We start from the raw sequence: 16,069 nt of genomic DNA on the forward strand, positions 1-16,069 counted from the left end.
CTTTCACAGTATTGGTACTGCCTATTTTTAAAAGACCTGACTTCTGCAACTCATCTACATCAGCTTCTCTCTGGGAGAGGCTGGAGTGAGCACCACGCTTAAGGATCAGACTACCTAAAAGTTAAGATATCCTTGATCTTGTTTTAATCCGATTTCATTTATACAGCACTTACTGAAGTATCAGTGTCTCAAAGGCAGGGGAAAAACCGTCCTGTACCTATTTTTACAGTTTTATGAGGAGTTGTATGCAGATGATCCCAAGAAGTATCAATCGTACCGGATTTCACTTTACAAACGGATGATTGTATGTAGATCACGTGAACCCTGTTCCTCTGTTGTCTCGTTCGCTATTTCTGGAGCACTAATTGAAAAGCAGGCTGCCTCCCTTTCTCCCTCTCAAAGGAAATCCCCTGCAGAGAGCTTCACGATGCCAATTTCTTCCCTCACTGCTTTTTTGTTAGTCTTAATGTCCTCTGTGTAATCTGTGTCTCTTTTTGATGCACAGTTTTGTTACTAATATAAGTCTTGCACTGTGACCAAAGCAGTTTCTTTTTGAATGCTATTTAATACTGCCCTGAAAAAGAGGTACATGATGCAAAAGATGCTCAATTTTCATAACCACTCTGCTTTGAAACTTTGATACATTTAAATTCAGTTCAGCAAAACAGAGGCCTGATCATACAGATACTTATGAAGGTGAATGATGCCTGCAGTTGTGAGTAGCCCAGTCTTAGCCTGAATTTGTTCATAGATCTCTTTACAGTGCTGACATCTGGAATGAATAAATCTATCAGAATCAAACTGTTTCATATTTTTCAAAAATGTGAAGTCTGAAGGATAACATTGGAAATACTACTATGTTGCCATAATAATTAAAGATAATAAATTGAGATAGCACCATATGTAATCTTGAAAGAACATAATTTATGAGATTCCAGATCTTAATGAGATGTGAAATCTGTTCAATTTGTTTAGAGGAACTGTAGAAAGAACTTTTTTTCCTCCTCACATATTTGTTGTTCAGAAATCATATCCCTTTACTGGTATTTTCAAAACAATCTGTTGGACTTGCATGTATTTTTTTGTATTAATTTCAGTAGAAATTATTATATCTGATAAGTATATTGTGTTAGTAACAGGATTTCTATTGTAATATTGATCACTACTTTGAATATGAAGCATGGCTTTGATTCTCTTCTTTTAACAGGCCTAATACTTACTGCTCCAGTAAGATTAGGTTGTAAAATATTGGATTGTAAACTCTTTATTTCATGATTGAGAGCAATTTTGTGCCTAATTCAAATTTGTTGCCAACGCTGCACTAATATTTTTCAGTACTTTTAGGAAAGGTTTAGTTTCCCAGATGATGATTTTGATGCAAGGAGCTCATAGTCCATTATGTTCTTATCAGTGCCATGAAGAATCACGCTTACAAAAGAGCATTTTTTTTAAGCTGCTTTTGAACCCTTAACCTGGAATCACTTTCAGGTTTTTTGAGCTTGAGGTTTTTGCTTCTTTTCAGAAGACTCCCCCTTTTTTAATTACATGATTATTTCATGTCTGCACTATGATAGGTCACAGAATTATTCAAAGATGGATTTCTGGGGAGTGCTCCTTTGAAAGAAAAATACAGCTTTCCTGCAAGAGTAGGACTTTTAGGTGCTAGGTGTTGTTCAGATACAGAATAAAAAGATGTAAGACCCCAGTTTCTGTCTAAGGAAATGCGGTGACAGCAAGTGATAGGGAGATGGCAGAGAATGACAAGTAACGTTCTGTTTGGATGCTTGATGATTTTGGTAAATTTGAGTGCAAGTTATGGTCTTTCTGCAGATCTCTCTCATAGTCTTATAAAATGGATAGGTCTGAACAATGAGTCAGTCCTGAAGGCATGAATAAATGATGCAGAAATACAGGCTAGCTGTTAAATAATAAAATTATTTCTGTGAGGCATTTGGAAGAGGCGGAAGGAAGCATTAGGGAGATGTGTTTGCAGCAAAATGTCTTCTGCTGTAAGGACTGACCTAGTTCTGAGTGTCTGCAGAATATACCTGCCTAAGAGCTTTGCCTTTGTCATGCTGCACATAACTTAATATTTGTGATATTTGGCTTGTGTTATAGGCAGTGTTCCAGCTTGCAAACCTCAGCCAGAGGATGGCACCACTGTTCAGCTTTCCTCACCGCCTTGTAATTCTAACAGCACTGATTTTGTCTCTGTCACACGTTATGGCATCTTCTCGTACCTTAATCTTTCTTTTATTTTAATTTACAGGATTTAATGGAGCAGCTTGAAAAGCAAGACAAAACTGTTCGCAAGTTAAAGAAACAGTTGAAAGTATTTGCTAAGAAGATTGGTGAACTTGAAGGTACTTTTATATTTTGAAAGGACGAGAAAGATTTTGGTTTACTTTTTGTGATCCCATTGTCATCATATCCATCTGTCTTAGCGGCTGCGAGGGCATGAGGTCTTCAGTAGTGTTAGCCTCTGTTAATTGATTCCAGAAACAGGAGATGGACTCAGAGCTCTGTGTGTTCCTTTATAAACCTTTAGAATATTTGTCATATTTTGAAGCAATGAGTAAAAGGAGACTGATGTTTCTCTGAAGGCAGAAACCATTGAAACATAAAAGAATGGTACCTGGCCTATTTGTGTTCTCAAAGACAGTATCTGGTTTTGTAAAGACAAAAGCAATACTAAGTATGAAGCAGGCAGAAATCATTTACCCCATTTTCCTTTGTGAATTTCTGTATCATTGGGCCCAAGAATGGTGAGACTATCTTTCTCCGCTTGAGGCTTCTTTTCAGAGCTGCTGGCCAAACTTGAATGTGAGAAGGCTGAGAGATGGACTAAGCTAATTTTATTTTTATGAGTGTCAGAGCGAATTGCCTTAGGATCTTAGGACAGGTGAGACCGAGAGCTTATTATGGCTCTGCATAAGTAAAGTAATTTTAATTGCTAAAGGTAATTAATAATGTTATAAAGTTGAAGTATGAATTTGTTTTTAAGTAATCCTGGTCCTAATCTTTCAGAAGCTTTTTATGGTCATCTGCTTCCTCTGGAAACAAGCTCACTGCCTAATGAGTTATTTATTGAGTACTAAGACTGAAATTAGTGACTGTGTAGTCTCCAGTGCTTCAGTGTTTGAAAAGAATAGTGATAATGTCAAGTTAAACCTGGATTAACAGGAGAGTATTATCCTTTAACTAGCAGCAGCTCTCCTCGAGCTCCTGTTTGGATTTCTGCATTTTCTATCCCACTTGTCAGGTGCACACATTTAGCACGCTTACAGGATGTGCAATAGTTTGTAGGGATTGCATGCAGCTGGGAGGGTTGTGAGAAGAGGATGTAGCTTTCATGGGATGAAGCCAAGTTTTTCTTTTCAAAAACAAATGTGCAGCCTAATCAAGTGAGGTGTAGCTGTTGAATGTGGTACTGTGAGGCAACAAGGTGGATATTTCATATATCCTTTTGAAAGGTTACTCAAATTAAGGTTGTTTTTAAGAAGTTTTTCAGTATTGTTTGGTTACTACTGTGGACAAGATTACAGCAGTATTCATCCAAAATATGGAGTGGGAAAAATTTCTGAAAAAATACTTTAGTCTGTGTTTATTACCTAATTAACTTAGAAAGATGTAGTGAGTCTGGCTGGGATGGAGTCAACTTTCTTCATAGCCGCCTGTATGATGCTGTGTTTTGGATTTGTGGCTAAAACAGTGTTGGTAACACACCGGTGTTTTGGCTGCTGCTGAACAGAGCTTGCATGGAGTCAAGGCTTTCTCTGTTTTCCCACTCTGCCCCCTCAGTGAGTAAGCTGGGGGGTGTGGGAAGGCACACAGCTGGGGCAGCTGACCTGAACTGGCCAAAGGGATATTCCATATTCCGTACCACCTAACGTCGGGAGCCAGAAGAGGGGTTTCTCATACAAAGTGGCTGCTGTTTGGAGGCTGGCTGGGCATCAGTCCCCCTGGGGTTGGGGGGGAGCATTAGTGATTGCCTTTGCTTTGCTTTCCCCCCCTCTCTTTCCTTCACCTGTTAAACTATCTTTATCTCAGTCCACACATTTTCTCACTCTTGCTCTTGATATTCTCTCTCTTGTTCTGCTAGAAGGCCGGGGGGGAGCTGAGCCAGTGTGGGTAAGGTAAACCTACCACAATAGGTAATAAACATCACGGTTGAAAAATACTGGCATTTTGCAGAACAATTAACAGTGACCCTTGCAGTATTAATCTGGGATTAAGGGATTAACAGCTATTGCTCCACCTTTGTGGCTAGTGCTTTGCCTGTGATAAAATCCAGGAGATCAGCAGTAAGTCTCTATTAATGGTTGCCATTCACCCAATTCCACTCTTCCTCAAAGGAAGAATGCTACCCCAAGATACATTTATCCATAGTCTTTTTGTTTAATGGGAGTTTTGTTGCTAAGTGTTACCCTGAACCAAAGAAAACATTTCTTAGTTCGATATGCTGGAGTTCTTCCTTATAAGTGTTATAGTTTCCTCTGACGTGAATTGGTTTCACTGGAAAATATTATATTATATAATTTCTTTTCATTTCCCCTCTGAAGTGGGCCAGATGGAGAACATATCACCTGGACAAATCATCGACGAACCTATTCGTCCAGTTAACATTCCACGGAAGGAAAAGGACTTCCAAGGGATGCTAGAATATAAGAAGGAGGATGAACAAAAACTTGTCAAGAATCTTATTTTAGGTAAGTATCTTCCTCATTCGCAGCCTCCTCTGCTCCCACACACTCTGAAAAATGAACTATAAGAACACAGAATTTGCATTATGAAATTAATAGCTTATTTTGATTTGACGGTGTTCAGTTTATCTAAAATTACTAAATGCCTATTGCAATGTAATCATGCTTCCTGATGAATTAGTACATATTAATGTGTCTGCATATTTTTTAGCAGGCAGTTATGTTTTATTCTGTTCTGATAGTTACCAAGAAAGTGGCTCTTCTTAGTTTTCACTGGCTATATATAGATATGTGTGTACAATTAACTGGGGAGGTTGTGATTACCATATATAACACCCTCCAATGGCTTTATACTTAAAGAAACAACATGTGTTTGTTTTTCCCAAGAGCTGAAACCACGTGGGGTAGCCGTCAACCTGATTCCAGGACTACCAGCATACATCTTGTTCATGTGTGTACGTCATGCGGATTACCTTAATGATGACCAAAAAGTGCGGTCATTGTTGACTTCTACTATCAACGGCATCAAAAAAGTATTGAAGGTTAGTTAGTCTGCTTGGTTTAGGAAAACATTAATTTAAAATTTGCCTTTGATTTTATGTTAGAGGAGTGAGGAAAAGACTTTCAATGAACTGGCTCTGGATTTCTGACCAGTGAAGTCCTCCCACCAAAGTTACAAAAAGTTGTTAACAAGCAGCAAATTACAGTGATAGCATTTTATCCACATAATACCACAGATGGTTTGAATTAGTGGAAAAACAACTACCTTTTTATTTTGAATAGACTTCCTCCTCTGAAGCTATGCCTGTAAAGCTTTGGATGCAGTCAAAGTTTGCATAGTGAGTCTTTGTAACCCAGAATTTTAATTAAATATGTTTCATTTGCAGTTTTGGTTCACAGATTTCCTCATTTGCTTCACCTACAGATTACACTGATGATAATATGTTATGGCCTAAAGTCTTCACAATGAGTTGGCTAGGAGAGTTTACTCCAGGTGTATCTTGAAAGCAATATTAAGACATAAATATGCTTTATGCTTCATGGAGTTTTACAGTTTTTAAAATACATCAGATGTGCTCCAAACCCAAGCATTTAATCAAACTACATGTTTTGAAAAAACGTTAATAAACAATCCTGAGGAGCTTAGATATTCATAGACACTTTTGGACACACTTAAGTGAATGCAGCACATGCTACAGAGCTCTAGAAATTTTAATTACTCAGCATATACTAGATGGTATGTTTTTTTGGAGAGGAGGGCTTTTTGTTTGTTTTCCGTATCAGATAGCCAAAATGGTTATGATGTAAATGACATTCATGCAAACTGAATTGCTCTCTGCTCCTCCTGATGGCCCTGCATCATTCCCATCCTCCGTGTTGGGCTCTTCGCAAGTCATTATGCTGCAGAATGAATGTTTTGGGAATACAGTCAAGTTGTCCTGTGATTTCTCCAGAGCAGTTAGGATGGGTCTGTAAAACACAGAAAGATTGTATCTGTGATAGAAATCATATTTCAAAATTTTTGAAAAACATTACAGAAAACAGGGAGGGTCTTTAATGGCATTTTGTCAAAAACATTGCTTTTCTAATGTGTTACTGAAATACACAAAGTTTTGCAAAACATCAGAATCTGAGTAGCTACAAGAAAGCAGAATTTAAGTGTTTAGTTGTTTATCTAACACTTTATTCTTTTATTCCTCCTACCAATCTTTGTTGAAATGTGTTTGTGTTTATCTTCAGAAAAGAGGTGATGACTTCGAAACAGTGTCCTTCTGGCTATCTAACACCTGCCGATTTTTGCACTGTTTGAAGCAATATAGTGGAGAAGAGGTAAGCAGTGCTCCTACTCTGGTTTCTTTTGCTCTACAATACTATTGTGAGCACTACTTTTTAATAAATTCCTGTAATATCTCAATATCTAGTCAAAGTCTCTTAAAACAGCTGCACTTCTTGGAATGATGGTGATGATGTCAGTGGAAAGCATGGGGAGATAAGATTTGAACCAGTTTCCCTTTATTGCTAGCTGGGAGCCCAGAGGCTAGGGGACATTGTGCTCCCCAAAGTGCCAACTCAGATTAAGAAGGAGAATCTGGCAGTGACCATTGTAATGTTTAGTAATGATTCACTGAACTTCCTACAAAAAAAGCTGTATTAAGCCCTTTAACCATAGTATGGCAGACCACTTTGTTTGGAGCCCATGGGATGCCTAATTTCTTCTTCATACTTAACTGGGATTTTGGCTAGAAATGGCTAGGTGAGAATGCCCATGCTGGAGTGGCAGGGAAGGGTCTTACCTGCCAGAAAGTGGGCAGTTTGTTCCTGTGTCAGATAATTTGAATTTGCAAGTCAAGGGAGCAGACGTGGCACAAGTCACAATGAAAAGCAAATCTTAGCATTAGCCTCAATCAGAAGAATTTCCAAATTAAAGTTTTGAGGGGCCGTGACTATTATTTTGAAAGTATCACTTGTCAGTTGCATGAAAAAATATCAATACTGGGTTTGTGTAATATTTTAGTATTTCGTTGAAGCATTTGTTTCTGTTATCTTATGAATTCAGGGGTTTATGAAGCATAACACACCTCGTCAAAATGAACACTGCCTCACTAATTTTGATTTAGCTGAATACAGACAAGTACTGAGTGATTTGGCTATTCAGATCTACCAACAACTTGTCCGAGTGTTGGAAAACATTCTGCAACCAATGATTGGTAAGGCAAAGTTGAATTCCTTAAACTTCATACCGTAGTACCAAAATTAAAACTGTCATGGTGGTAATATGGTACATCTTGTATTTTGTCCTAGCCGGTAGAGTTTTATTAATAGTTCTTGTGGTATTCTGTTTATAGATGACAAGGACTACACTGGACAGGCTGGGTTAGGGGGAAAACTGAACTGGGGCTGGTTCTTCTGGCAGTGACAGAATAAATTGATTTACCGTATTCATACTTGTCATAAATCATGCATTTACAGAAAGAAACTGTTAGGACAGTCTGACACTGGCTGCCCTGTGTGTTGGGAAATATCCTGTGGAAAAACTGGACTTTAATTAAATGATAACTTGTAATGAAAATTAATATGGAGAAAAATGTCTGGTTGTTGCTATGGACAGCAGTCAGCAGTGAAATAGCCAGCAGTGATGAAGCTTAGATTCAGAGATTTTTTTTTCATTAAAAATGCTCTTCATTTTTCTTGTCAGACAGTACTCTCACACAAATTTTCATTATGCTTTCCAATCACACCATTTAGAAGAATGAAACAGCTCTTGGTTTGCTGACTCTGCTGCTCACATGACCATGGGAAGAAAAAAATATTTTGCTGAGCTAGAGTTAGACCTTTCAAATGGGCATGCTGGAATCTTCTAAAAACCCTGTAAGCTTAGATTTTGCAGAACATAGTGGGACACAGAGAATTGCTGGAAATCATGGCAAAGTGTGGCTAGCAGAAAGCCCAGCCTGCTCTTTCTATGTAAATACTAAGTTTTGCTGTTGTGCACAATATGCTTGCATGTAGGAATTTTCAGTCATTATAATAATGTTGTCAATCAAATGCAGTTTCAGGAATGCTGGAGCATGAGACTATCCAGGGTGTCTCAGGGGTGAAACCAACAGGGCTGCGGAAGAGAACATCCAGCATTGCTGATGAAGGAACCTACACTTTGGACTCCATTATTCGGCAGCTGAACTCTTTCCATTCAGTGATGTGTCAGCACGGAATGGATCCAGAGCTGATCAAACAGGTTGTCAAGCAGATGTTCTACATCATTGGGGCTGTAACACTTAATAATCTTCTCCTGCGCAAGGACATGTGCTCATGGAGCAAAGGAATGCAGATAAGGTGGGAGAGCTCATTTTATACTTTTCTTGAATGTGCTGATGGAAATCTTAGTGAACTCTTGACACTGGTGAACATAATTTTGATAGAATAGCATCAAATATTTATTTTGAATATTTATTTTTCCACACAAACAGCTGCAAATGCTGTTAAACTGATCTTGAGTCATTCAGTTAAAAAGAGCTTGGTTAATTTAGGCCAAATCCTACCTGGCTTTCAAGGAAATGTGATATAAGCAAACCAAAAGTATTTCATCATTAAGTAGGAATCAGAACTGTAGGTGAAATGTTGGTGGTTGCTTTCTCAGCTTTCAGAGAATAATAATAAACATGCCTGCTGCATTCATTGTATGCTAGTGTCTCAGTGGATACCTGCTGTGGCCATCCACACTGTGCTTTGCTGCATCCTGCGGTAAAGCCATTTTATTCTATTCCTGAATGTGGCATCAGTTGTATAATGCATTCTACTGGCACAGGCCAGGAAATTTAACCAAGGCATTCCAGTCTCTGAAGTAACCTTGAAAAGCCTCACTGTACATTTGCATGGACAAAATCTCATTTGCCTTTCTTCTTATACTTGTCACATTCCTGCAATATTAATTGCAATATGAATATTAATTCTGTTCTTCTTAAAGAACAGAAACAAATGGGAAAAGCTAGGTAGTGGATGTCCTTGGCCATAGTTCTGAACTGGTTTGAAACTCATGATTTCCTGACTTGATCAGAAGGAAATGGCGTGAAGACAAAATTAGAAGAATGACAAGTTTGAAGGAAAAAGGACAAAGAAGAAACACTGGGAAAGAGACATTGTGCATGCTTTTGATTTAGCCATAATCAAGCATTAATATCTTGATACTTGTACCTCTCCATACAGATACAATGTGAGTCAACTGGAAGAATGGCTACGTGATAAAAATTTGATGAATAGTGGGGCTAAAGAAACACTGGAACCCCTCATCCAGGCTGCACAGTTGTTGCAAGTAAAAAAGAAAACAGATGAAGATGCAGAAGCCATTTGTTCAATGTGCAATGCGCTGACTACTGCCCAGGTGAGCAAACTCTCATTGTCTGTTCTGCTGTCACTTGTGAGCAGTTCTCTGCTCTGTTGGTGTTTGCTGTGCCTGCCTGCACTGCTGCCGCACATGGACTGAAGATTTCTTACCTTGTTTTGAAGATTTTTTTACTTTGTTTAAATGAAAACAGATTGAATTGGAGGGGTAAAAAAAGGACCAGATCTTTTCTGAGGTCTGATGTTCAAGAGAAGTTTTGACCAAATGAGAGGAAGCTCAATAGACTGTGCAGTGTGTAGTACTACTATAGATAGTCTCTTGGTTTGAGAAAGTCCTTACAGAAAACTCTTCACTCTGAGATGTCTCACTACTCCAGGCAACTCTGCCTAGGATACTAGGATATTACCTGTCTGCCATCGGAGTTAGTATCCAGTTAAGTTAATAGACAGTTCACAAAGAGCTGTTGTCTCAGGGTCTGCAAACAAAAGTGTTAAGTTACTGTACCCATTAGTCTCAGAAAGGCTCAACCAAGTGTATCTCAGGAAACTGCTGAAGATGTCTATTTACAAAAGCTTAGATTTTGTACAGATAAGTTGCACTTTTTTTTTAACCGTGCTACATTTGCATAGAGCTTGTACAGGAATAACTGGATCCAAGCATTTTTGAAGATTACTGAACATTCCCATCAGGAAAAGGAAGAAATTTCTCCTTTTCTTTCACAATGGTGTTGGCACTAGCGGTTGCATTGATATAGCCGTTTTGATTTAGTAATTCACATTGCTGGAAAATCTGTTAGTTTTGTACTGAAATAAGAAGTTAGAATTCCACATGCTTCAAGTGTTTTAACTTTGTTAAAGAGAGCTGTGGGTTTTTTTAAGAGAGAATCATGAAAACAAAGAGAATTTTTATAAGTCTAAGGTTTAACCCATATTATTATTTTAAAGTCTTTGTGTTGCTGTTCTTTCCTGTAGTGGCTTTAGTCCTATTTTTAGAGAAATAGTTCGCACCCTTGAAAAATAGTGAAGTCATAAGACTCTCTTGAATGGAAGCTACAAAAGGTCATAATTATAGGGTCAAAATTAGGGAGAGAAATACAGCCTGTTTCTAGGGGATGTAGGAACACAATCTGTTACTTACCATCTGATTTTTCCATAGTTTGGTATTTTCCACACACATGTAGCAGTTTAGTTTATACCTCCAAAAAACACATGTTCCAAAGGAGGCAGTCTTATGTGTATTGTATTATATTACAGATACATAATTACATATTATTATAGTTCTATATTACAACTATATATAGTTACATATATATATCACAGTCATATATATATTATATATAGTCGTAGCATTAAGCAGGTGATGGAATTCAGTAAAGCAAATAATAACAAATACTTGTAAAGAATTTTCTTTTTAAAATCACTAATTTAAAAAGTATATTATTAGTAACTGTAGATGCATCTGTTGATTCATCAGTAAAATGAACCTAAGAATGCTTGTTCTTCTTCACAGATTGTAAAAGTTCTGAATTTGTATACTCCGGTTAATGAGTTTGAAGAGAGAGTCTTGGTATCATTTATACGTACAATACAGGTATGGCCATGTCTTTTCATCAGAAATCATTTGACTGTTTCTACGAAACCCACTGATGAGCCAGAATAGCTTGTGTCCTGAAATACAGTAAATAGGCTTTGTAGCTATCGGTTTTTAGCTATGTTGAAAAGGCGATTGTCAGCCTTAAAATCTTAAGCAATCACAATTTACTGCCTCCAGACTTGCATGAAAATGTTAGTTTCCCTGTCAACATGCATGAGATTTTTGGAAGGTGAGAGTTTTTTGTGCTTATGCATCTTTGTCTATGTAAACACACTTGTATGCCAACTTTTCAAGTGGTAACGTTTGTATATGCAAATTGACTTTTGTCAGACCTCTGTCTGCATGAGAAGTTCCAACTGCTTTGAAAACCGAGCCCTATGTTCAGTCCCAAGTTCTTCATGTAGCCCTTCTACTTTTATATATATTGATGAAAATGAAATGTTTTGAAAACTCCCAAGAAAAGCAGCCAGTAGAGCAAAATAAAAGAAACAAAGATGATCTTTCTGGTCTGTTAGAAATTGAATTACTAGCAGGATAAGGGAGATTGGGAAGGTAGAACTGAGGAGTATTTTTTTATATATTCCACTGTAATTCCTCTTATGGAAAAGATGCAGTTACCAGATAGTGGGCAAATTCTTCCTTTTGCAGGGAATCTAAACATCTCCAGGTTGCATTGTAAGGGGGAAGATATGCAGAACCAAAAATGATGAAAGTACCTACATTTTAATGGCACGATTGTTGCGAATGTGTCAGGCCAAGTTAGCATGGAGTGTGTGTCTGTACACACACGTGTATCTGTAAGCGCAGATGAAATACTACCTCTTTGCAGGATGATTATTATCAATGAAGTGGCTAAATGCTAATGTAATCACTTTCTTATCTTTGCAGATGCGTCTGCGAGACAGGAAGGACTCTCCTCAGTTGCTCATGGATGCTAAACACATCTTCCCTGTTACTTTTCCATTTAATCCATCCTCTCTGGCATTAGAAACCATTCAGATCCCAGCCAGCTTGGGGCTGGGCTTCATATCACGTGTCTGATCCCAAGGATGTACCGTCAGTGTTAGATATCAGTTGCCTGATATCTTTACCCATTAAAGCATAGTGAGCTACTGAAAACACGTTTTCTGAACAAACAGTCTATATATGCCCAGATCTATAGTAAAAGTAGCTGGAAAACTACATAACAGCACCACAGATTGAAGGCTGATAGAAAGATGTGCATTTGTGTTCAGTCATTGCATTTATGAGGACATCACTGATTCATACGATTCCAGAATATGGAAATCGGGCTTGGACAAAAATTGTGTCTTCAGCTGTCTAGAGACATTTTTAGATCTTTAGTAAAATATTTAAATAGTGTAAATTAAACTCCACATGTAATCTTCTCACAGGCAGGGACCAACAGGGACAGTCACAGTCCTGAACATGGAAGACTTGAAAGTAAGGCATTTTGCAGTAGAATACACAGTCACTTGGGAGCCTGTTACATTTAATTTGTAAAAACGGGAATGGAGAAACACAAACTGGCAATATATAAACTGATTTCTTAAACCACTTCCTTATTTATGTCAGTTTGACATAAATTCTAGTGATAAGTCTTACAGCTCACTATATGCTATAACTTAGGTGTTCATTTGTTAGTACTGTGGTTTACTGAGCATACTAAATCGCTGCTGCATATTGTGTTCTTTTAAACGTATGACAGTATCACACTAGGCACTGAAAATAAGATACTTCATTTTTTGTTGTCAACCTTATTTACAGTCTGATGCAGCCTGTTACTTTAACTGGATTTTTGCAAATGGTATCAAATAACACCTGTAGAGGAAAATGGTAACTAAGCACAAGTAGCACACTGGAAAATACATGTTTAGTTGTTTTTAAATGTAGTTAGCTAAAAATACAGAATCTTGAAGCAAATTATCAAAGTCAATAATGATTTTAGTATTTATTTAGATTTCGTAGTCTGTCTAATGTTGTTCTTTGTTTGTAGACCCCAGAGAGGACAGTGTGTATTTTGAGTATAATATCTTTTGTTTTGTTGCCACTCAAGAAAAAAAGTATTCTTTCATACTGGAATTTGAGAGGAAAAACTTTAACAGAAAATTTCTGCAGTAGCCCAAGGCTCTCATTCTTTGAAAGGTTGACTAACAAGAACGTTAAGTAGGTTTTGACTATGATGCTGTCATTTGACTATGATTCATGCTGATGTAATCAGATCCAGAGTGCATAATGAGAAACTGAGTTATTCTGGATATTGCACATCTTACTGCAAAGATTTTTCTGTCTCACACGTCTTGGATCTGCTGTACAGAATTCACAGTTCACAATGTGCAACGTAAGGGCAGAAGCCTTGCTGAAGGTTGCAGTTCTGAACTTTAAAGCAGCTAGTTTGTGGTGTATGGGTCAAATACACGTGTGGAAAAAAGCCACACACATTGCTCAATTGCATTGTGCAATATTTTTTATGTATTATAACAATTAGCAACTTAGCATTAACATTCATTTCTTTTCAAATACTGAGAAATAATCTAGAGGTACACTGTTAGACTATTTGGTACTGATCTGTTTGCCTGCAAACTCACAGAAAAAAATGTGCTGTTAAGCAGGCTGAAACATTTCAGGTGTGCTTTACTTGAGAGGTAGACATGCTGTTTGTATGGTTGCTAGAATTGCTAGTAAAGACAACCTAAACTTTGTCAGTATCATTTTAAGATGCTCATGTCGTCTTTATTTTCAAATGCGTATGCCCCATATGATGTTTGATGGTTCATGGCAGTACTTCCAAGAGCCTAACACTGCATTGCGTGGAAGTTTTGAATGACCTTTGCTAAATGATTTAGGTTGTTTTCCTGTGCGTGGTATACCAAACACTCTTGTTTCAAATGTTACTTGATTTCTGAAACTACGGCTGCTGCTGAGTGGCTCCAAATAAGGCATAATGTAGTTTTCAGACTGTTATGGGTACTGTACTTGTGAGAATGTAATGGGAAAGCCTTCACATCCAGTAACAAGGCTAGGAAAGAAAATAGGTGAGAACATGCTGACCTATGAAACTTTTCTCCTATTGAATAACCAACAATTGGCATCACAGTATGTTCATACTGTAGATCAGGAAATGTATCCACTACTTAAGCGTTAGGGTATTAAAATGTAGGCCTAAAATGTATTTTTATTTTTTTAAGTTTGTTTACCTGTAAAAAGCCTTATTGTATCTTGTTTCCTTAAAAAAGTAGTGTTTAGTAATTTATAGGTATTATCCTTAAACTCAGTGGTTTGACTGGTATTACTTTTATATCACATTAAAAGTATATGCTGCTTGACATGTTTTAAAGGAAAATATTTTTAAGTTGGAATAGATGTGTAATTGGTAAGTCATCTAATGTTTTACACGGCAGTATTTTACATGCACTTTTCAGAAGTAACATTTTAGTGTCGGTGTATAATATATCTCTCACCTTAGGACTAATATCTCTTTAACCATGGAATATAATGCAGAGTTATTTTAACAACTGGGTTTTTTTCCTTTGAATCATTGTTATGCTCTTTTAATGTGGACATATCTTTTATATTTTAATTTATTATCTATTGCTATGATAGATTCTATCGGATGCTGGAAAAATACTTGTCAGTGACCCCTTAGAATTATATACAGTTATTCTAGAGATTTCGCACAATAATTACCTCATTCAATTTGGTGTATTTTTATTCCAGTGATCATTTTATTCTGATGTTTAGGACACAGTCTTCTATCCAAATTCTGAAAAAATGCTTCTCAGACTTCAGTCTGGGATGCAATATGAAAGTGCTTAAGTCCGTTAAATGTGATTGATCTATTCTATCACAGAAAAAAAATAGGATCAACTTCATTGTTCAAAAGTGGATTGATATCCAGTAACATTTGCTCCCAACTTGGAAACACCAGCATTTGCAATTTGAAGGTCTGTGTAATTTGTGATTTAAACTGAACACATTTCAAATACCGTACAAAAACTATGAGTAGACACTGTTGGTTTTTTTTAAGATTCTGATACTTCATGTGATAAAAGCCTTTAAACAGAGGTTTTCACTCGATGCCACTACAGTACATAGATGAAAACCAAAACATTGTCAGAATGACCTGAGCTCTGATCTGTTGTAGTGTCTGATGTTGTACTTAGTAAATGTATGCATCATAAAAATTGTAGCCTAATAGCTATCACTGGAAAACGTCCAAATAAAAATACAACTGTAAGAGTGGCTGTGGGGTTTTTTGTTTGGTTGGTTGTTGGTAAGCTGTGTGCTGGCATGTTCCCCAGACGATCACACTGGCTCCCTCCACCTCCATGGCAGACGTGGTGTTGCCTGCCCAGGGAGTTGGTTAAAATCCAGGGATTGTATAAATACACACCCAGATACCGACACTGTGCCCTCAACTCCTGTGCGTATGTGAAGATATTTTGTTCGACATAACCCACTTCTGTTGGGATATTTTGTTACCAAATATTAACTGTTACTGAAATGAGACGATTTGCGCTTTGCTAGAACGCAGTCGGCTGTGCGGTGAAAGCCCTTCGGTGCCAGCAGGGCCGGTGGGCCTCTGGGCACAGACCCGCCTGCCCAGACCAGGTACGACGTTAATTCAAATCTTCTTTCCATAAAGAGGATTTAAATAGAACGCCTATTGGTGCCCTAAGCTTAATAAATGCATTCCGAGTTGTTTAGTACAAGTTTGAGAGACTCCTTGGTGGCCTTGATGGACGGTGATTAATGTTTCTGTCGTTTTTACCTACTCGGTCAGGAATGACCCCTCCGGCAGCTGGAGCGGCCATTATTCCTAAACCCTCAAGAAGTACCCAAGGTGCCAGCTTTCCCGGGACCATTTTAAAGCCTCTACCTGTACACGATAACTGGGACTCCTCCTCTCCTCTCCACCACACTCTGCTTCTCA

General features: G+C 37.7%; 2 protein-coding genes across 2 annotated transcripts in view; both read left to right on the forward strand.

The window, feature by feature from the left end:
- The window catches only part of MYO5A (myosin VA), a 94,278-nt gene extending 80,691 nt beyond the window's left edge, over positions 1–13,587 (forward strand). Inside the window, exons 32-41 of the mRNA XM_035899544.1 lie at positions 230–304; positions 2,270–2,363; positions 4,563–4,709; positions 5,091–5,245; positions 6,444–6,533; positions 7,261–7,411; positions 8,255–8,537; positions 9,408–9,582; positions 11,053–11,133; positions 12,025–13,587. Coding sequence (XP_035755437.1) covers positions 230–304; positions 2,270–2,363; positions 4,563–4,709; positions 5,091–5,245; positions 6,444–6,533; positions 7,261–7,411; positions 8,255–8,537; positions 9,408–9,582; positions 11,053–11,133; positions 12,025–12,177 — 1,404 coding nt within the window. The 3' untranslated portion in view covers positions 12,178–13,587. The remainder of the gene's footprint in view (positions 1–229; positions 305–2,269; positions 2,364–4,562; positions 4,710–5,090; positions 5,246–6,443; positions 6,534–7,260; positions 7,412–8,254; positions 8,538–9,407; positions 9,583–11,052; positions 11,134–12,024) is intronic.
- Positions 12,565–16,069, forward strand: part of MYO5C (myosin VC) — a 36,996-nt gene continuing 33,491 nt past the window's right edge. Inside the window, exon 1 of the mRNA XM_035899545.1 lies at positions 12,565–12,579. Within this exon, the coding sequence (XP_035755438.1) occupies positions 12,565–12,579 (15 nt within the window). The remainder of the gene's footprint in view (positions 12,580–16,069) is intronic.

Source organism: Egretta garzetta, unplaced genomic scaffold, assembly GCF_000687185.1.
Source record: "Egretta garzetta isolate BGI_Z169 unplaced genomic scaffold, ASM68718v1 scaffold287, whole genome shotgun sequence".
NCBI lineage: Eukaryota > Metazoa > Chordata > Aves > Pelecaniformes > Ardeidae > Egretta > Egretta garzetta.